General features: G+C 44.1%; 1 protein-coding gene across 3 annotated transcripts in view; it reads right to left on the minus strand.

The window, feature by feature from the left end:
* Positions 1-1,115: 1,115 nt before the first annotated feature.
* ggt1a (gamma-glutamyltransferase 1a) overlaps positions 1,116-22,882 on the minus strand; it is a 52,544-nt gene continuing 30,777 nt past the window's right edge. For 2 of the 3 annotated variants that reach the window (XM_072914211.1, XM_072914213.1), the window contains exons 6-12: positions 19,288-19,448; positions 18,928-19,077; positions 16,129-16,265; positions 8,661-8,848; positions 7,659-7,786; positions 5,612-5,928; positions 1,116-1,775 (exon numbers count right to left, since the gene is read on the minus strand). In XM_072914211.1, coding sequence (XP_072770312.1) covers positions 1,629-1,775; positions 5,612-5,928; positions 7,659-7,786; positions 8,661-8,848; positions 16,129-16,265; positions 18,928-19,077; positions 19,288-19,448 — 1,228 coding nt within the window. In that variant the 3' untranslated portion in view covers positions 1,116-1,628. The remainder of the gene's footprint in view (positions 1,776-5,611; positions 5,929-7,658; positions 7,787-8,660; positions 8,849-16,128; positions 16,266-18,927; positions 19,078-19,287; positions 19,449-22,882) is intronic. The other variant, XM_072914212.1, reaches the window with a different exon arrangement.

Genomic DNA, 22,882 nt, shown 5'->3' on the forward strand with positions numbered 1-22,882 from the left:
ATGTTGATATTCACCATCATGTTGATATTCACCATGATGTTGATATTCACCATGATGTTGATATTCACCATTATGTTGATATTCACCATGATGTTGATAGTCACCATGATGTTGATATTCACCATCCTGTTGATATTCACCATCCTGTTGATATTCACCATCATGTTGATATTCACCATCATGTTGATATTCAAGCCTGACATTTCCCTCCGGATGACCAAGGACGTTATATTATTATTATTATTATATTATTATGTTATATTATTCATGCTTGATGAGGAACTTTTGAAATAGTAAACAATAATTTGTTGTTTGCCAAATGTTACCATTAGTTTTAAACGACAATGTTATATTGACGTTTTAAATTACACATTTATTTTTAATCTACATTTTCCTCACTTGAATTTTAGGTTTTGGTGTGTTGTTTTTAGATCCTAGTACATTAAAATTTAAACAAATAACTATACTGTCGCACATGAAATGTTGTCCTGGGAGGGGAAAAAGGACACCAACCGAGGCAAGATAAACAGTTTGTAAGGTGAGCTATAAAAGGTAAATATTTGCAGGTACTTTTTTTCATATTTGAATTGAATATTAAAAAAAAATTGTAAGTTATCACAAAAAAATTTTGTGTTGAAATGAGTTCCAGGCAAAAAGACAAAAGGCTGTCTTTGAAACCAACCAAGAAGAAGGCTCGTAAAACTCCACTGGGACTTCAAAGCGGAGAGAACCAAGGATCTGCCCAATTTCCAGACTAACTCTTTTTGAACTATTTTACGAACTCCTTTTGAAGTATTTTACGACCTCTTCTTTTGAACTGTTCGGTAACCAAAGGCAGCGCTGTTTACGACCCACTTCCCTCTGGAAGCAGCTGTGGTCAGGTGGGGGGAGAAAGTCAAATTAAGAAGGAGGAGTGCAATCCTTTGGCAGAGCGTGCTGAGACGCTGTAAGAGGTCATAGGTCGACGGCGACTCTCCTCAATATATTGACTCCAAATTGAATTCTGTCTCTGTTTAATTCTTTGCCTCTTGTCTTGTTTAATAGATGTCATCAGTGTTTGAACCTGACACCAAAGCATCCCAACCGCTTCAGCAGAGAGTAATATCACCTTTATCACGTACTGCGAATACATAAGTCAACTAGGAAAACACTCGGAGAGCACACACCTCCCAGTAGTAAAAAGCCTTGAATGCAGACAGCGATCCGGATCAGCCCCAAAATGTAATCGCTTCTTCCTTCCCCATTTCTGACATGTCCGGAAAGTTTCATTAAAATGTTCCCATCTGGTCATCCACTTTCTTTGTCTCTGTGGGTGGAGGCGGGGCCACTGACATACACTCAGACAGAATTTGAAACGTGTAATGTAAACGTACGGTAGAAATGATCCGGATCAGCCCCAATATGTAACGACTTGTTCCCTATCCCGTTTCAGACATTTCCTGGAAGTTAGTAACGAGCTACTTTGCCAACTAACTTACAGACAGAAAGACAAAGGATTACAAATCCTGGCGGAGGTAATAACTCTTAAGAGCATCCGTGTTTGGATATTTAGAGTTACCCAAGCGAGGTAATAAAACTGAGTCGTTCCTTTAGTTTTTGTACGTCTGAGTGGGAGTTTGAAAGCACGTTTAGTATCCAGCCGGATATCCTCCTTTCCTGGGGTCGGACTCGGCACAGAGACGCTCTCCTTGCTGCATCACCACCTGGACCACAGAATCTGGACTCTTCAGCAGCTGGGTTACATGGTTCTTCTGCATCAGGCCCTCAAGGACACTCTGGAATTAAAACAACTTTAGAGGTTGGTGTGGATTAAAACAAGAGCAAACTTGATGCATTGTGCCGAGTGTGACATTTGGTGGAGGAGGAATTATGGTGTGGGGTTGTTTTTCAGTAGTTGGGCTTGACACCTTAGTTCCAGTGAAAGGAACTTTGATTGCTCCAGGATACCAAAACATTTTTGGACAATTCCATGTTCCCAACCTTGTGGGAACAGTTTCCTCTTCCAACATGACTGTGCACCAGTGCACAAAGCAAGGTCCATAAAGACATGGATGACAGAGTCCGGTGTGGATGAACTTGACTGGCCTGCACAGAGTCCTGACCTGAACACCTTTGGGATGAATTAGAACGGAGACTGAGAGCCAGGCCTTCTCCACCAACATCAGTGTGTGTGACCTCACCAATGCGCTTTTGGAAGAATGGTGGAAAATTGCTATAAAGACACTCTGCAACCTTGTGGACAGCCTTCCCAGAAGAGTTGAAGCTGTAATAGCTGCAAAAGGTCATATTGAACCCTATGGGTTAGGAATGGGATGGCACTTCAAGTTCATACGTGAGTCAAGGCAGGTGGCCAAATACTTTTTGGAAATATAGTGTATCTTTGGGCAGTTTCTCCTGTTCCTCTTCTCAGCACCTTTCAAGCTCCATCAGGTTGCATGAGAAGTGTGGGTTTTCATCCATGATGTCTCCGTACATTGCTGCATTCATCTTTCCCTCTATCCTGACTTGTCTCCCAGTTAGTTTTCCATCCAGGATGTCTCCGTACATTGCTGCATTCATCTTTCCCTCTATCCTGACTTGTCTCCCAGTTAGTTTTCATCCATGATGTCTCCGTACATTGCTGCATTCATCTTTCCCTCTATCCTGACTTGTCTCCCGGTTAGTTTTTATCCACGATGTCTCCGTACATTGCTGCATTCATCTTTCCCTCTATCCTGACTTGTCTCCCAGTTAGTTTTCATCCACGATGTCTCCGTACATTGCTGCATTCATCTTTCCCTCTATCCTGACTTGTCTCCCAGTTAGTTTTCCATCCACGATGTCTCCGTACATTGCTGCATTCATCTTTCCCTCTATCCTGACTTGTCTCCCAGTTAGTTTTCCATCCACGATGTCTCCGTACATTGCTGCATTCATCTTTCCCTCTATCCTGACTTGTCTCCCAGTTAGTTTTCCATCCACGATGTCTCCGTACATTGCTGCATTCATCTTTCCCTCTATCCTGACTTGTCTCCCAGTTAGTTTTCATCCACGATGTCTCCGTACATTGCTGCATTCATCTTTCCCTCTATCCTGACTTGTCTCCCAGTTAGTTTTCATCCACGATGTCTCCGTACATTGCTGCATTCATCTTTCCCTCTATCCTGACTTGTCTCCCAGTTAGTTTTCATCCACAATGTGTCCGTACATTTCTGCATTCATCTTTCCCTCTATCCTGACTTGTCTCCCAGTTAGTTTTCATCCACGATGTCTCCGTACATTGCTGCATTCATCTTTCCCTCTATCCTGACTTGTCTCCCAGTTAGTTTTCATCCACAATGTGTCCGTACATTTCTGCATTCATCTTTCCCTCTATCCTGACTTGTCTCCCAGTTAGTTTTCATCCATGTCTCCGTACATTGCTGCATTCATCTTTCCCTCTATCCTGACTTGTCTCCCAGTTAGTTTTCATCCATGTCTCCGTACATTGCTGCATTCATTTTTCCCTCTATCCTGACTTGTCTCCCAGTTAGTTTTCATCCACGATGTCTCCGTACATTGCTGCATTCATCTTTCCCTCTATCCTGACTTGTCTCCCAGTTAGTTTTCCATCCATGATGTCTCCGTACATTGCTGCATTCATCTTAGTCTAGTCAGGGAGGTGACCAAGAACCCGATGGTCACTCTGTCAGAGCTACAGCATTCCTCCGTGGAGAGAGGAGAACCTTCCAGAAGGACAACCATCCCAGCAGCAATCAGGCTTGTTTAGTATAGTAGCCAGACGGAAGCCATTTCTTAATAAAACGTTTTAGACCATGAGAAATCCTTACTTTGGGCTCTCGATTTCGTGGAATCATATACTGGTTTTTGTTCCGCCCAGTTGGTCTTACTATAGATTCAGATAGATTCAGATAGATCCTTATTGTCATTGCACAAGTCCAACGAAACTTTGTTTTCAGCACAAACCCGTTCAAGATGAGACAAAGAAACAGTGTACAGGGTTACAGAACAGGAACGCTGATGGGTCGCCACAAGGCGCCTCGTAAAAAATGGGAAAAAGGTAAAAGGCTAGGGAGAAAGATGAGTAAAAAAATACAATCTAGACTGGACTCCTAAGGGGGTCTAGTCTGGAGTGGGAAAAAACCTCCATGCAATGCACACATAAACACGTTACATTTAATCACCACAAACTCGCAACAGAGGGGCGGGGAGTTGGGGCCCTGGAGGTCGACTGCTGCTATGAAGCGCTGCCATCCGACCATCACCCCAAGGGGAAACAAGCGGTGGGGAAGGCGTGGGGGGGTGTATGTGCCCATTGTCTTGGGTGTGACGATGTAATGTTTTTTATAGACTGAGGCCGATCTGCAAAAGTTCGACTCCAGGTGTCGTTGAGGAGGGAGGGAAGTCAAAAGCGTCCATCATTGAGGTGTCCTTGGGGGTGTTTTTCAGAACAGCCTGGTCCTGTTTTCACAGCGTCAAAGCTATTCGAGGGAGTCAAATCGTAGATTAGGATGTTTGTTTTGAGCGAGCAGACAAAAACAATGACTTGTCTGTTCTATTCGTCCATGCTGGGTTTTCTCAAATTCAATTCTCCTTTCACGGTGGCAGAGGGGTTAGTGCATCTGCCTCACAATACGAAGGTCCTGAGTAGTCTTGGGTTCAATCCCGGGCTCGGGATCTTTCTGTGTGGAGTTTGCATGTTCTCCCCGTGACTGCGTGGGTTCCCTCCGGGTACTCCGGCTTCCTCCCACCTCCAAAGACATGCGCCTGGGGATAAGTTGATTGGCAACACTAAATTGGCCCTAGTGTGTGGATGTGAGTGTGAATGTTGTCTGTCTATCTGTGTTGGCCCTGCGATGAGGTGGCGACTTGTCCAGGGTGTACCCCGCCTTCCGCCCGATTGTAGCTGAGATAGGCTCCAGCGCCCCCCGCGACCCCAAAGGGAATAAGCGGTAGAAAATGGATGGATGGGATGGAATTCTCCTTTTCAGCAAGCTTCTCCATGATGTGATCCATCTTGCGATTCAGTTCAGAAATGGCCACAGTCTGTGTTCCCACAGCCCGGCCCAAACCTTCCATTGCGACGAACAGCCTTTGGGCTCCTTGAGTGCCCAGCCCAATCAGCAGGTGCCCCGCGATCACGCTTCCAAATAGGTAGATGTCTTCCACGTCCTCGATGGAAAGGACTGAGAGGCACATGATTCTCCATTTGTCCCAGGAATTTCTCACGTACTCCGCAGCAATGGTTCCATCAGGGCAGCCAGGCTCCCCCGAACCTCTTTTCCTCGTCGAAAATACTTTGTCAATTGCGTCGAGAGTCCAGCTGATCATTTCCATGTCTGATGTTTTAGATTTGAGGACAGCGCAAAGAAAGAGGCTTCAAAAAAGTTCAGACAAGACAAAAACAAAGAGAGCAAGCTGGGAAAGGAGCGAGCGGAGAAAAATGCGACCGCCCTCACCAGAGGCAAGACAGAAAGCCTATAGCTGAGACAGTCACCAAAAACCGGGGCAAAATTTAGCTATGTTGTGACTGAGATAACACTGTTGTAAATGTAACACTGATCGTGTTCTTTTAATAACAACATTGCAATAAATCAATAATAACTGATGTACCATTGTACACGCCACTTACCTTCTCAAAGCCCTGCTCCACCACCGTCAGATTTGGATTGAGCTGATTGTGGACTCGCGGCTCAGTAACCGCTTTCTTTAGGTCATAGTTGAAAAACAGGGAGTTGAGGATGACCTGACACCAGAACAATGAACATGTAACTGTCAGAAGTGAGAGACAATGCAGCATGCATGCAGATGAGTGGAAGTCTTGAACCGGTCTAACCAAAGCGGTGGCTGTGGTGATTTTGGTGCCTCCTGATGCGCCTACAACCATTTTAACCCTCTTGTCTTTGTCAAAGACGATCGTCGGCGTCATGGAAGACAAAGGCCTCTTGCCTGAAACAGAAAAACAAAATGGCCCAAACACATACAGGTAAAAGCCAGTAAATTAGAATATTTTGAAAAACTTGATTTATTTCAGTAATTGCATTCAAAAGGTGTAACTTGTACATTATATTTATTCATTGCACACAGACTGATGCATTCAAATGTTTATTTCATTTAATTTTGATGATTTGAAGTGGCAACAAATGAAAATCCAAAATTCCGTGTGTCACAAAATTAGAATATTACTTAAGGCTAATACAAAAAAGGGATTTTTAGAAATGTTGGCCAACTGAAAAGTATGAAAATGAAAAATATGAGCATGTACAATACTCAATACTTGGTTGGAGCTCCTTTTGCCTCAATTACTGCGTTAATGCGGCGTGGCATGGAGTCGATGAGTTTCTGGCACTGCTCAGGTGTTATGAGAGCCCAGGTTGCTCTGATAGTGGCCTTCAACTCTTCTGCGTTTTTGGGTCTGGCATTCTGCATCTTCCTTTTCACAATACCCCACAGATTTTCTATGGGGCTAAGGTCAGGGGAGTTGGCGGGCCAATTTAGAAGAGAAATACCATGGTCCGTAAACCAGGCACGGGTAGATTTTGCGCTGTGTGCAGGCGCCAAGTCCTGTTGGAACTTGAAATCTCCATCTCCATAGAGCAGGTCAGCAGCAGGAAGCATGAAGTGCTCTAAAACTTGCTGGTAGACGGCTGCGTTGACCCTGGATCTCAGGAAACAGAGTGGACCGACACCAGCAGATGACATGGCACCCCAAATCATCACTGATGGTGGAAACTTTACACTAGACTTCAGGCAACGTGGATCCTGTGCCTCTCCTGTCTTCCTCCAGACTCTGGGACCTCGATTTCCAAAGGAAATGCAAAATTTGCTTTCGTTAGAAAACATGACTTTGGACCACTCAGCAGCAGTCCAGCTGGTGTCGGTCCACTCTGTTTCCTGAGATCCAGGGTCAACGCAGCCGTCTACCAGCAAGTTTTAGAGCACTTCATGCTTCCTGCTGCTGACCTGCTCTATGGAGATGGAGATTTCAAGTTCCAACAGGACTTGGCGCCTGCACACAGCGCAAAATCTACCCGTGCCTGGTTTACGGACCATGGTATTTCTGTTCTAAATTGGCCCGCCAACTCCCCTGACCTTAGCCCCATAGAAAATCTGTGGGGTATTGTGAAAAGGAAGATGCAGAATGCCAGACCCAAAAACGCAGAAGAGTTGAAGGCCACTATCAGAGCAACCTGGGCTCTCATAACACCTGAGCAGTGCCAGAAACTCATCGACTCCATGCCACGCCGCATTAACGCAGTAATTGAGGCAAAAGGAGCTCCAACCAAGTATTGAGTATTGTACATGCTCATATTTTTCATTTTCATACTTTTCAGTTGGCCAACATTTCTAAAAATCCCTTTTTTGTATTAGCCTTAAGTAATATTCTAATTTTGTGACACACGGAATTTTGGATTTTCATTTGTTGCCACTTCAAATCATCAAAATTCAATGAAATAAACATTTGAATGCATCAGTCTGTGTGCAATGAATAAATATAATGTACAAGTTACACCTTTTGAATGCAATTACTGAAATAAATCAAGTTTTTCAAAATATTCTAATTTACTGGCTTTTACCTGTATACTTTATTTTCATCTTAACATGCAGAAACAATGTGACGTTTATACTCCTTCAGTCTTCTCTAACAACACATTAGGCACAAAATGGACACGTCTCACCTGGTTGGATGAAGTTGTTAGGCGAGGGAGGGATTCCAAAGCCATTGATTATATACGGAGAGCTGAAGTCGTCCATTTCATCGTTGAAGATTATTCCAGTTGATCGAGACCTGACTTTGGATCCAAAGCTGGATGCAGAAAAAAACAATAATCATGAATAATTGATGCAGTGGGAAGGGGATTTATATGCCACATTTGTCGTGGTTTACCTGACACATGAAATGTGACGCATTTGGGCCATGCACGAGCCACTTTAGCCACCAGATGGCAGTAGAGTGTTGAATATCTTAACCTCTTAAGGCCCAAGCTGTTTTTTTATGTGGATCTAGCATGATAGTGAGAGTCCAGTCCATAGTGGATCTAACATAATAGTGTGAGAGTCCAGTCCATAGTGGATCTAACATAATAGTGAGAGTCCAGTCCATAGTGGATCTAACATAATAGTGTGAGAGTCCAGTCCATAGTGGATCTAACATAATAGTGTGAGAGTCCAGTCCATAGTGGATCTAACATAATAGTGAGAGTCCAGTCCATAGTGGATCTAACATAATAGTGTGAGAGTCCAGTCCATAGTGGATCTAACATAATAGTGAGAGTCCAGTCCATAGTGGATCTAACATAATAGTGTGAGACTCCAGTCCATAGTGGATCTAACATAATAGTGTGAGAGTCCAGTCCATAGTGGATCTAACATAATAGTGAGAGTCCAGTCCATAGTGGATCTAACATAATAGTGTGAGAGTCCAGTCCATAGTGGATCTAACATAATAGTGAGAGTCCAGTCCATAGTGGATCTAGCATAATAGTGAGAGTCCAGTCCATAGTGGATCTAGCATAATAGTGAGAGTCCAGTCCATAGTGGATCTAACATAATAGTGAGAGTCCAGTCCATAGTGGATCTAACATAATAGTGTGAGAGTCCAGTCCATAGTGGATCTAACATAATAGTGTGAGAGTCCAGTCCATGTAGATGTGTTGTGACCGGCCAGATGAGAGACTTACTACAGATTAATGGTGCTGGTGGCAGCCACTGCACTGCCGTCCTCAGCTATGACGGACAGATGAGCAGTTCCATGGCTGTCTGGGACAAAGTAATCCGGCTCGTAGTAAATGTCCGGGTGAGTGGTGTCATCTGTAATTTTCTTCCGTATGCCTTCTCCAAAGTAGTCTGATGTCATGTTTTGGATGAGCTGAGAAAAGTGAAACATGTCACAGGTTAGGACGATCAAAACACTTATTTATCATCTTGGAAAACTTTAATCTTATATTTGTAACATTTCTCACTTATCTTCTATTATTATTATTATTATTTTTATTTTTATTATTATTATTTTTATTATTATCATCTAATCTTCTATTCCTAACATTTCTCATCTAATATTCTATTCTTCTTCTTCTTCTTCTTCTTCTTCTTCTTCTTCTTCTTCTTCTTCTTCTTCTTCTTCTTCTTCTTCTTCTTCTTCTTCTTCTTCTTCTTCTTCTTCTTCTTCTTCTTCTTCTTCTTCTTCTTCTTCTTATTATTATTATTATTATTATCATCTAATTTTCTATTTCTAACATTTCTCATCTAATCTTCTGTTATTATTATTATTATTATTGTTATTATTCTCATCTAAAAGGCCATGGAAAACGACTTCCGGACGGCTTCGAAGCAATTCTGGTCCACCATCCGCCGCCTCAGGAAGGGGAAGCAGTGCACTATCAACACCGTGTATGGTGAGGATGGTGTTCTGATGACCTCGACTGCGGATGTTGTGGATCGGTGGAGGGAATACTTCGAAGACCTCCTCAATCCCACCAACACGTCTTCCTATGAGGAAGCAGTGCCTGGGGAGTCTGTGGTGGGCTCTCCTATTTCTGGGGCTGAGGTTGCTGAGGTAGTTAAAAAGCTCCTCGGTGGCAAGGCCCCGGGGGTAGATGAGATCCGCCCGGAGTTCCTTAAGGCTCTGGATGCTGTGGGGCTGTCTTGGTTGACAAGACTCTGCAGCATCGCGTGGACATCGGGGGCGGTACTTCTGGATTGGCAGACCGGGGTGGTGGTTCCTCTCTTTAAGAAGGGGAACCGGAGGGTGTGTTCTAACTATCGTGGGATCACACTCCTCAGCCTTCCCGGTAAGGTCTATTCAGGTGTACTGGAGAGGAGGCTACGCCGGATAGTCGAACCTCGGATTCAGGAGGAACAGTGTGGTTTTCATCCTGGTCGTGGAACTGTGGACCAGCTCTATACTCTCGGCAGGGTCCTTGAGGGTGCATGGGAGTTTGCCCAACCGGTCTACATGTGTTTTGTGGACTTGGAGAAGGCATTCGACCGTGTCCCTCGGGAAGTCCTGTGGGGAGTGCTCAGAGAGTACGGAGTATCGGACTGTCTGATTGTGGCGGTCCGCTCCCTGTATGATCAGTGTCAGAGCTTGGTCCGCATTGCCGGTTGTAAGTCGGACACGTTTCCAGTGAGGGTTGGACTCCGCCAAGGCTGCCCTTTGTCACCCATTCTGTTCATAACTTTTATGGACAGAATTTCTAGGCGCAGTCAAGGCGTTGAGGGGATCTGGTTTGGTGGCTGCAGGATTAGGTCTCTGCTTTTTGCAGATGATGTGGTCCTGATGGCTTCATCTGGCCAGGATCTTCAGCTCTCACTGGATCGGTTCGCAGCCGAGTGTGAAGCGACTGGGATGAGAATCAGCACCTCCAAGTCCGAGTCCATGGTTCTCGCCCGGAAAAGGGTGGAGTGCCATCTCCGGGTTGGGGAGGAGATCTTGCCCCAAGTGGAGGAGTTCAAGTACCTCGGAGTCTTGTTCACGAGTGGGGGAAGAGTGGATCGTGAGATCGACAGGCGGATCGGTGCGGCGTCTTCAGTAATGCGGACGCTGTATCGATCCGTTGTGGTGAAGAAGGAGTTGAGCCGGAAGGCAAAGCTCTCAATTTACCGGTCGATCTACGTTCCCATCCTCACCTATGGTCATGAGCTTTGGGTTATGACCGAAAGGACAAGATCACGGGTACAAGTGGCCCAAATGAGTTTCCTCCGCCGGGTGGCGGGGCTCTCCCTTAGAGATAGGGTGAGAAGCTCTGCCATCCGGGGGGAGCTCAAAGTAAAGCCGCTGCTCCTCCACATGGAGAGGAGCCAGATGAGGTGGTTCGGGCATCTGGTCAGGATGCCACCCGAACGCCTCCCTAGGGAGGTGTTTAGGGCACGTCTCACCGGTAGGAGGCCGCGGGGAAGACCCAGGACACGTTGGGAAGACTATGTCTCCCGGCTGGCCTGGGAACGCCTCGGGGTCCCACAGGAAGAGCTGGACGAAGTGGCTGGGGAGAGGGAAGTCTGGGCTTCCCTGCTTAGGCTGCTGCCCCCGCGACCCGACCTCGGATAAGCGGAAGAAGATGGATGGATGGATGGATCTAATTTTCTATTCCTAGCATTTCTCATCTAATATTCTATTATTATTATTATTATTATTATTATTATTCTTATTATTATTATTATTATTATTATTATTATTGTTATTATTCTCATCTAATCTTCTATTATTATTATTGTTATTATTATTATTATTATTATTATTATTATTATTATTACTATTATCCTCATCTAATCTTCTATTCCTAGCATTTCTGAGAGAACCAGAACTGGGCCTGATGTACTAAAAGGTTTGCGTTTCTTAAAACACGTGCAAACTTAAACTTTTTGGGGAATTTTGCCTATTGTTCACAATCATGAGAGACAAGAACACACGTCTTTAAAAAAAATGTATTTTAAAGATGAAAAAAACGCTTGGAAGATGCAGCTAACGGGAGTCACGGTTGTAGTCTTCAAAGTCCTCTAAAACGAGGTCAAAACCCTCCATCAACGTTTTATATACACACTGTGTACATAATGTAGTAACAGACACCTTCATAACAATATGTAATATGTACAATATACACACTGCAAGTATATATATAATGTAGTAACAGACACCTTCATAACAATATGTAATATGTACAATATTTACCTTATTTTGGTCATTTTAATCATCGATTTTCGTTTCCATGGCAGCGCACTTACAATTTCTTGCAAACAACTGTGTTCCTACTTCCGGAAACAAAGGCGTGTGTGTTGTAATCATGGCAGAATCGGTAACAACAACAACAACAAAGACGACTATTGTTGGACAAATGAGAATTCGCAAGCCAATCTTTTTGAAACTGAATATACGGAGGATGAACTACTTTTTTTTATTTTTATTTTATTTTTTTGTCCTGTCCAGCTTCTCAGGCAAATCATATAGTTGATGTAGATGTCCATATCGGCTGTACACATTTACTTATTTACTTATTTGTATTTGACTTTATTAAATGTATTTATATTATCATTTGGTGCAGCCGGGCCGGAGCAGGAGGGGATAGAAAGAGAAAAAAAGGAAGATAGAGGGGGAAATTGTGGGGACAAGAGGGGGATAAGACAGAAAGACAACAATAACAACAACAACAATAGAGCAACACTAGTAAATAGGATAAGTACAAATATGATGGTAAAAGTGATAGCAAACGAGCAGTTAGTGAAATAAATAATAATACAGAAATGACAATGAGCATTACAGAGGATGAACTTCTGCTTCTAGAAGCCAGCACAAAGGAAGGGTGAGACGTTGGAGCAGACGGAAGCCAAGAAAGTGAGGTCGGCGTGATTCGAAGCTGCACAATGTGGAATTTGGAGCCATGCTATTTCGACATAAATGGAATGCTTGCCCAAATAAAGTGGAAAAAACATCCCCAGCCAGCTGGACCAAATGCATAACTGTCCATCGAGTGAGTCACACAACATGCTTGTTAGTACAACTACACTACATTCACTGTGCACAAACAAAACATGAAATGTGGACTAATACTTTACACATACAGGTAAAAGCCAGTAAATTAGAATATTTTGAAAAACTTGATTTATTTCAGTAATTGCATTCAAAAGGTGTAACTTGTACATTATATTTATTCATTGCACACAGACTGATGCATTCAAATGTTTATTTCATTTAATTTTGATGATTTGAAGTGGCAACAAATGAAAATCCAAAATTCCGTGTGTCACAAAATTAGAATATTACTTAAGGCTAATACAAAAAAGGGATTTTTAGAAATGTTGGCCAACTGAAAAGTATGAAAATGAAAAATATGAGCATGTACAATACTCAATACTTGGTTGGAGCTCCTTTTGCCTCAATTACTGCGTTAATGCGGCGTGGCATGGAGTCGATGAGTTTCTGGCACTGCTCAGGTGTTATGAGAGCCCAGGTTGCTCTGATAGTGGCCTTCAACTCTTCTGCGTTTTTGGGTCTGGCATTCTGCATCTTCCTTTTCACAATACCCCACAGATTTTCTATGGGGCTAAGGTCAGGGGAGTTGGCGGGCCAATTTAGAACAGAAATACCATGGTCCGTAAACCAGGCACGGGTAGATTTTGCGCTGTGTGCAGGCGCCAAGTCCTGTTGGAACTTGAAATCTCCATCTCCATAGAGCAGGTCAGCAGCAGGAAGCATGAAGTGCTCTAAAACTTGCTGGTAGACGGCTGCGTTGACCCTGGATCTCAGGAAACCGATTGGACCGACACCAGCAGATGACATGGCACCCCAAACCATCACTGATGGTGGAAACTTTACACTAGACTTCAGGCAACGTGGATCCTGTGCCTCTCCTGTCTTCCTCCAGACTCTGGGACCTCGATTTCCAAAGGAAATGCAAAATTTGCATGGTTGGGTGATGGTTTGGGGTGCCATGACATCTGCTGGTGTCGGTCCACTCTGTTTCCTGAGATCCAGGGTCAACGCAGCCGTCTACCAGCAAGTTTTAGAGCACTTCATGCTTCCTGCTGCTGACCTGCTCTATGGAGATGGAGATTTCAAGTTCCAACAGGACTTGGCGCCTGCACACAGCGCAAAATCTACCCGTGCCTGGTTTACGGACCATGGTATTTCTGTTCTAAATTGGCCCGCCAACTCCCCTGACCTTAGCCCCATAGAAAATCTGTGGGGTATTGTGAAAAGGAAGATGCAGAATGCCAGACCCAAAAACGCAGAAGAGTTGAAGGCCACTATCAGAGCAACCTGGGCTCTCATAACACCTGAGCAGTGCCAGAAACTCATGGACTCCATGCCACGCCGCATTAACGCAGTAATTGAGGCAAAAGGAGCTCCAACCAAGTATTGAGTATTGTACATGCTCATATTTTTCATTTTCATACTTTTCAGTTGGCCAACATTTCTAAAAATCCCTTTTTTGTATTAGCCTTAAGTAATATTCTAATTTTGTGACACACGGAATTTTGGATTTTCATTTGTTGCCACTTCAAATCATCAAAATTAAATGAAATAAACATTTGAATGCATCAGTCTGTGTGCAATGAATAAATATAATGTACAAGTTACACCTTTTGAATGCAATTACTGAAATAAATCAAGTTTTTCAAAATATTCTAATTTACTGGCTTTTACCTGTACTGTAAAATGATCATGTTTTTCCACTCAGTACAGATTAGTGTCTTATCACATTTTGTTGTGCATCACAAACTCCCACGCATTTTGTATTGACGCAAAAGCTAGTTTATCTCTTTCCATAGCTAGCTTTTACAGCTAATACCGTAGCATGGCAACGCGTTAGTATGCTAGGAAAAGAGTTCCTCGGTGTTCTCTCTTACAATAACAATGTCGCTACACCTTGGTTATTACGCAGGTTACGGAAGGTAAATTAAGTTGTGTTGATGGTTTTTGAATGCATTTTTAAAGTCATTTAGTGGTAGAATTGTTTACTCCCATTATCTGCACTGCAAAGCACCAAGAACGAGCCGAATAATAATAATAGTAATCAATAATAATATTAATAATAATAATAATAATTAATAGTGTCCCTTTTTTTCCATGTAGACGATATAATATCTCCTAAATGAAAAAACCTCTGGCAATATGCATTATCTTGCACCTGGATCATTCCTGATGCACCATTACAACATCAAAAAAAAAAAGGTTCTGTTGTCTAGATCACACTTCTATACGGACCAAAAAAGGTGGTGCATATATTTATGTGCTGCATGTCTTTAACTGCCACACGTTGGACCATATGATGCTGTTACTGTCTCCATGGCGACAGCCCATATACAAAACCTAAAAGCAGTGAAGTTGTCACCTTGTGTAAATAAAAAGAGAATACAACAAATCCTTTTCAACTTATATTCAATTGAATAGACTGCAAAGAAAAGATATTTCATGTTCACACTGAGAAACTCTTTTACTATGAAGCCACGCTGTTGTAACACGTGGCTTGGCATTGTCTTGCTGAAATAAGCAGGGGCGTCCATGAAAAAGAAGCACATATGTTGCTCCAAAACCTGTATGTACCTTTCAGTATTAATGGTGCCTTCACAGATGTGTAAGTTACCCATGTCTTGGCCACTAATACACCCCCATACCATCACAGATCCTGCCTTTTACACTTTCACCCTAGAACAATCCGGATGGTTCTTTTCCTCTTTGGTCCGGAGTATCCAAAAACAATTTGAAATGTGGACTCGTCAGACCACAGAACACTTTTCCACTTTGCATCAGTCCATCTTAGATGAGCTCGGGTCCAACGAAGCCGGCGGCGTTTTTGGGTGTTGTTGATAAATGGCTTTGGCTTTGCATAGTAGAGTTTTAACTTGCACTTACAGATGTAGCGACCAACCGTAGTTACTGGCAGTGGTTTTTTGAAGTGCTCCCGAGCCCATGTGGTGATATCCTTTACACACTGATGTCGCTTTCTGAGGGCAAGGCCGTTTACATGCAGTGATTTCTCCAGATTCTCTGAACCTTTTGATGATATTACGGAGCGTAGATGGTGAAATCCCTCAATTCCTTGTTGAGAAATGTTGTCCTTAAACAATTTGCTCAGGCATTTGTTGACAAAGTGGTGACCCTCGCCCCGTCCTTGTTTGTGAACGACTGAGCATTTCATGGAAGCTGCTTTTATAGCCAATCATGGCACCCACCTGTTCCCAATTAGCCTGCTCACCTGTGGGATGTTCCAAATAAGTCTTTGATGAGCATTTCTCAGTCTTTTTTGCCATTTATGCCAGCTTTTTTGAAACATGTTGCAGGCATCAAATTCCAAATGAGCTAATATTTGCAAAAACTACCAAAGTTTCTCAGTGTGAACATGAAATATCTTGTCTTTGCAGTCTATTCAATTGAATATAAGTTGAAAAGGATTTGTTGTATTCTCTTTTTATTTACCATTTACACAACCTGACAACTTCACTTCTTTTGGGTTTTGTACATACAAACCTCATTTAAAGCAGTTGTCATCAATTGTCCACACAGTCTTGGTAGATCACCCCGACACACAATATTATATTTTGCACACGCTATTTAGCACTTTTTTTGGATCTTAATAGATCAGGCCCCGAGAGTACTCCCAATCTGCAATTACATAAAAATATTTCCCAGCCGAGGACAAGTTGGAGGCTTACGTCTGTAATATTAAGATAACGTGGGTCCCCGAGTTTGCTCCTCTTGGCGTAAGCGAAACGGAAAGCCTCAATGATGCGATGATATGTGAGAGTCTTCTTCTCGGCTGTGGAGACACTCATGTCTGTGAAGTTGTACCCTGGAAGATATATCCACAGGGAGGAACGTCAGCACAGCATGAACAATTCTTCTAATCAGTTAATGAGTCTTGGATGGATTAGATGACACACACACACACACACACACACACACACACACACACACACACACACACACACACACACACACACACACACACAGGCAGCATTGGCTGGTATTACCATTTGGGAATGTGTGAACATGTTCTTCCTGCATCAGTAAAGAAGGTCACTTTGAATCATACTTGCCAACCTTGAGACCTCCGATTTCGGGAGGTGGGGGGAGGGGGTGGGGGTGGGCGTGGTTGGGGTGGGACGGCGGCGTGGTTGGGGGCGTGGCTAAAAGGGGGGGGGAGTATATTTACAGCTAGAATTCACCAAGTCAAGTATTTCATATATATATATATCCATCCATCCATCCATCTTCTTCCGCTTATCCGAGGTCGGGTCGCGGGGGCAGCAGCCTAAGCAGGGAAGCCCAGACTTCCCTCTCCCCAGCCACTTTGTCCAGCTCTTCCTGTGGGACCCCGAGGCGTTCCCAGGCCAGCCGGGAGACATAGTCTTCCCAGCGTGTCCTGGGTCTTCCCCGTGGCCTCCTACCGGTCGGACGTGCCCGAAACACCTTCTTAGGGAGGCGTTCGGGTGGCATCCTGACCAGATGCCCGAACCACCTCATCTGGCTCCTCTCCATGTGGAGGAGCAGCGGCTTTACTTTGAGCTCCCCGCGGATGACAGAGCTTCTCACCCTATCTCTAAGGGAGAGCCCCGCCACCCGGCGGAGGAAACTCATTTAGGCCGCTTGTACCCGTGATCTTGTCCTTTCGGTCATAACTCAAAGCTCATGACCATAGGTGAGGATGGGAACCTAGATCGACCGGTAAATCGAGAGCTTTGCCTTCCGGCTCAGCTCCTTCTTCACCACAACGGATCGATACAGCGTCCGCATTACTGAAGACGCCGCACCGATCCGCCTGTCGATCTCACGATCCACTCTTCCCCCACTCGTGAACAAGACTCCGAGGTACTTGAACTCCTCCACTTGGGGCAAGATCTCCTCCCCAACCCGGAGATGGCACTCCACCCTTTTCCGGGAGAGAACCATGGACTCGGACTTGGAGGTGCTGATTCTCATCCCAGTCGCTTCACACCCGGCTGCGAACCGATCCAGTGAGAGCTGAAGATCTTGGCCGGAGGAAGCCATCAGGACCACATCATCTGCAAATAGCAGTGACCTAATCCTGCAGCCACCAAACCAGATCCCCTCAACGCCTTGACTGCGCCTAGAAATTCTGTCCATAAAAGTTCAGAACAGAATGGGTGACAAAGGGCAGCCTTGGTGGAGTCCAACCCTCACTGGAAACGTGTCCGACTTACTGCCGGCAATGCGGACCAAGCTCTGACACTGATCATACAGGGAGCGGACTGCCACAATCAGACAGTCCGTTACCCCATACTCTCTGAGCACTCCCCACAGGACTTCCCGGGGTACACGGTCGAATGCCTTCTCCAAGTCCACAAAGCACATGTAGACTGATTGGGCAAACTCCCATGCACCCTCAAGGACCCTGCCGAGAGTATAGAGCTGGTCCACAGTTCCACGACCAGGACGAAAACCACACTGTTCCTCCTGAATCCGAGGTTCGACTATCCGGCGTAGTCTCCTCTCCAGTACACCTGAATAGACCTTACCGGGAAGGCTGAGGAGTGGGATCCCACGATAGTTGGAACACACCCTCCGGTTCCCCTTCTTAAAGAGAGGAACCACCACCCCGGTCTGCCAATCCAGAGGTACCGCCCCTGATGTCCACGCGATGTCAACCAAGACAGCCCCACAGCCTTAAGGAACTCCCGGCGGATCTCATCCACCCCCGGGGCCTTGCCACCGAGGAGCTTTTTAACTACCTCGGCAACCTCAGCCCCAGAAATAGGAGAGCCCACCACAGATTCCCCAGGCCCTGCTTCCTCATAGGAAGACGTGTTGGTAGGATTGAGGAGGTCTTCAAAGTATTCCCTCCACCGATCCACAACATCTGCAGTCGAGGTCAGCAGAACACCATCCCCACCATACACGGTGTTGACACTGCACTGCTTCCCCTTCCTGAGGCGGCGGATGGTGGTCCAGAATTGCTTCGAAGCCGTCCGGAAGTCTTTTTCCATGGCCTCCCCGAACTCCTTCCATGTCCGAATTTTTGCCTCCGTGACCGCTGAAGCCGCACACCGCTTGGCCTGTCGGTACCTGTCTGCTGCCTCAGGAGTCCCATGAGCCAAAAGAACCCGATAGGACTCCTTCTTCAGCTTGACGGCATCCCTCACCGCCGGTGTCCACCAATAATTAATAATATTGTTTCGTAATTCTTTATATATATATATTATATATGTAAATAAAACATAGAGCTTAACTAGGCCCCTTTGTGGTCTGTGCCGTCGACACCTCCCCCGCAAACATAACACACTTTTACCAAACTGATTTTTAAACATGCATTTTGCGCACAAATTTTTACTCAATGAAATGATCAGCATAATTTGATGTAAAAAAAAAAAATTCTGTTCACGAAATTCAAACGCAAAAAATTCCGTCACATAAATTCAGTGCTTTGTTAATAAAGCCACAAATGAACCTCCGTAATCCTCCCGACAGTTTGGATGCACAACATATTTGCTCACCGTTCACTATGTTCAGAATGAGTGCCAGGACTGGGCCACTGGAGGGGGCGTCTGGGACATGCATGGTGTATTCCCCCACCTGGAGCTTCAATGGATTTTCATTCAGCACCGGCTGGTACTCCAATAAATCCTCCAAGGTGATAATTCCACCTAGAAAGAGATGCCAGAGTAAATTCTAAGTAATCATAGTGAGCTATCAACTTCCTTCGGGTGTTGGAATTAGTTCTGAGCAGATAGACTATATTAGTGAGTGGTAAAGGATGAAGAAACAACAATAGACTATATTAGTGAGTGGTAAAGGATGAAGAAACAACAATAGACTATATTAGTGAGTGGTAAAGGATGAAGAAACTATAACACCTGCTGCCTGGATGTCCTCCACCATGTTGTGCGCCACTGAGCCGTTATAGAAGACGTCAGGACCCCCGTCTGCTATCCTCTGGTACGTGTCTGCCAGCTTTGGGAATCGTACAATGTCGTTTTCCTTCAGAATGTTTTTGTGAGAGTCACAAAACACTTCACTGGGAGACAAGAAGACAACAAATGTTTAGTATGTGGGACTAAGATAGTATAAGATAGTTTAGTATGTGGGACTAAGATAGTATAAGATAGTTTAGTATGTGGGACTAAGATAGTAGAAGATAGTTTAGTATGTGGGACTAAGATAGTATAAGATAGTTTAGTATGTGGGACTAAGATAGTATAAGATAGTTTAGTATGTAAGACTAAGATAGTATAAGATAGTTTAGTATGTAGGATTAAGACAGTATAAGATAGTTTAGTATGTAGGACTAAGATAGCTAAGCTGAGGTTAATTAGGTCGAGAGAACTAAATTCTGTTTTCAGCAATTCTCTTTATTAGGCTTCCAACAAACTTTATTCCATACGGAATTGAAATTGACATTAAATTGTTTAGTTCCCAGAAAACCTCAACGCGTTTTGCTACCGTGTCAGGAATAAAAAACACAACATTGCAAAACAGAGTCAAAGAAAACGGTGAAAAAAACATCCAAATGTCTGACAAATGATACATTTTCTGCAGAACTTTATCATAGAAAGTTTGCTTCTACCTTTTTGTTACACCGATCAGAACCTCACCCTAAGTTATTTACATAATAGCTTTCTATTTTAACCCTAACCCTAACCCTAACCCTAACCCTAATCTTAACCTTAGCCCTAACCCCAACCCCAACCCTAACCTTAACCCTTGCTTCTACCTTTGTGTTACACCGATCAGAGCCTCGCCCTAACTTATTTACATGATAGCTTTCTATTTTGACCCTAACCCTAACCCTAATCTTAACCTTAACCCTAACCCCAACCCCAACCCCAACCCCAACCCCAACCCTAACCCTAACCCTTGCTTCTACCTTTGTGTTACACCGATCAGAGCCACACCCTAACTTATTTACATAATAGCTTTCTATTTTAACCCTAACCCTAACCCTAACCCTAATCTTAACCTTAACCCTAACCCTAACCCTAACCCCAACCCCAACCCCAAACCCAACCCTAACCTTAACCCTTGCTTCTACCTTTGTGTTACACCGATCAGAGCCACGCCCTAACTTATTTACATAATAGCTTTCTATTTTAACCCTAACCCTAATCTTAACCCTAACCCTAACCCTAACCTTAACTCCAAACCTAACCCTAACCCTAACCCTAACCCTTACCCTTGCGTCTACATTTTTGTTACACCGATCAGAGCCTCGCCCTAACTTATTTACATAATAGCTTTCTATTTTAACCCTAACCCTAACCCCAACCCCAACCCTAACCCTAACCTTAACCCTTGATCTACCTTTGTGTTACACCGATCAGAGCCACGCCCTAACTTATTTACATAATAGCTTTCTATTTTAAGCCTAACCCTAACCCCAACCCCAACCCTAACCTTAACCCTTGCTTCTACCTTTGTGTTACACCGATCAGAGCCACGCCCTAACTTATTTACATAATAGCTTTCTATTTTAACCCTAACCCTAATCTTAACCCTAACCCTAACCCTAACCCTAACCCTAACCCCCACCCCAATCCTAACCCTAACCCTTGCTTCTACCTTTTTGTTACACCGATCAGAACCTCGCCCTAAGTTATTTACATAATAGCTTTCTATTTTAACCCTAACCCTAACACCAACCCCAACCCCAATCCTATCCTTAACCCTTGCTTCTACCTTTGTGTTACACCGATCAGAGCCACGCCCTAAGTTATTTACATAAGAGCTTTCTATTTTAACCCTAACCCTAACACCAACCCCAACCCCAATCCTATCCCTAACCCTTGCTTCTACCTTTGTGTTACACCGATCAGAGCCACGCCCTAACTTATTTACATAATTGCTTTCTATTTCAACCCTAACCCTAAACCCAACCCCAACCCTAACCCTAACCCTAACCCTTGCTTCTACCTTTTTGTTACACCGATCAGAGCCACGCCCTAACTTATTTACATAATTGCTTTCTATTTTAACCCTAACCCTAACCCTAACCCCAACCCCAACCCCAATCCTATCCTTAACCCTTGCTTCTACCTTTGTGTTACACCGATCAGAGCCACGCCCTAAGTTATTTACATAAGAGCTTTCTATTTTAACCCTAACCCTAACACCAACCCCAACCCCAATCCTATCCCTAACCCTTGCTTCTACCTTTGTGTTACACCGATCAGAGCCACGCCCTAACTTATTTACATAATTGCTTTCTATTTCAACCCTAACCCTAAACCCAACCCCAACCCTAACCCTAACCCTAACCCTTGCTTCTACCTTTTTGTTACACCGATCAGAGCCACGCCCTAACTTATTTACATAATTGCTTTCTATTTTAACCCTAACCCTAACCCTAACCCCAACCCCAACCCCAATCCTATCCTTAACCCTTGCTTCTACCTTTGTGTTACACCGATCAGAGCCACGCCCTAACTTATTTACATAATTGCTTTCTATTTTAACCCTAACCCTAAACCCAACCCCAACCCTAACCCTAACCCTAACCAACGCTTTTTCTTTATGCCTAACCCTAATCCTAATCCTAATCCTAACCCTAACCCTAAACCTAATCCTAATCCTAACCCTAACCCTAATCCTAATCCTAACCCTAATCCTAACCCTAACCCTAACCCTAACCCCCACCCCAATCCCAACCCTAACCCTTGCTTCTACCTTTTTGTTACACCGATCAGAACCTCGCCCTAAGTTATTTACATAATAGCTTTCTATTTTAACCCTAACCCTAACACCAACCCCAACCCCAATCCTATCCTTAACCCTTGCTTCTACCTTTGTGTTACACCGATCAGAGCCACGCCCTAAGTTATTTACATAATAGCTTTCTATTTTAACCCTAACCCTAACACCAACCCCAACCCCAATCCTATCCCTAACCCTTGCCTCTACCTTTGTGTTACACCGATCAGAGCCACGCCCTAACTTATTTACATAATTGCTTTCTATTTTAACCCTAACCCTAAACCCAACCCCAACCCTAACCCTAACCCTAACCCTTGCTTCTACCTTTTTGTTACACCGATCAGAGCCACGCCCTAACTTATTTACATAATTGCTTTCTATTTTAACCCTAACCCTAACCCCAACCCCAATCCTATCCTTAACCCTTGCTTCTACCTTTGTGTTACACGGATCAGAGCCACGCCCGAACTTATTTACATAATTGCTTTCTATTTTAACCCTAACCCTAAACCCAACCATAACCCTAACCCTAACCCTTGCTTCTACCTTTTTGTTACACCGATCAGAGCCTCGCCCTAACTTATTTACATAATAGCTTTCTATTTTAACCCTAACCCTAACCCCAACCCTAACCCCACCCCTAACCCTAGCCCTAACCCTAACCAACGCTTTTTCTTTATGCCTAACCCTAATCCTAATCCTAATCCTAACCCTAACCCTAAACCTAAACCTAATCCTAACCCTAACCCTAATCCTAATCCT

Source organism: Nerophis lumbriciformis, linkage group LG12, assembly GCF_033978685.3.
Source record: "Nerophis lumbriciformis linkage group LG12, RoL_Nlum_v2.1, whole genome shotgun sequence".
Lineage (NCBI taxonomy): Eukaryota > Metazoa > Chordata > Actinopteri > Syngnathiformes > Syngnathidae > Nerophis > Nerophis lumbriciformis.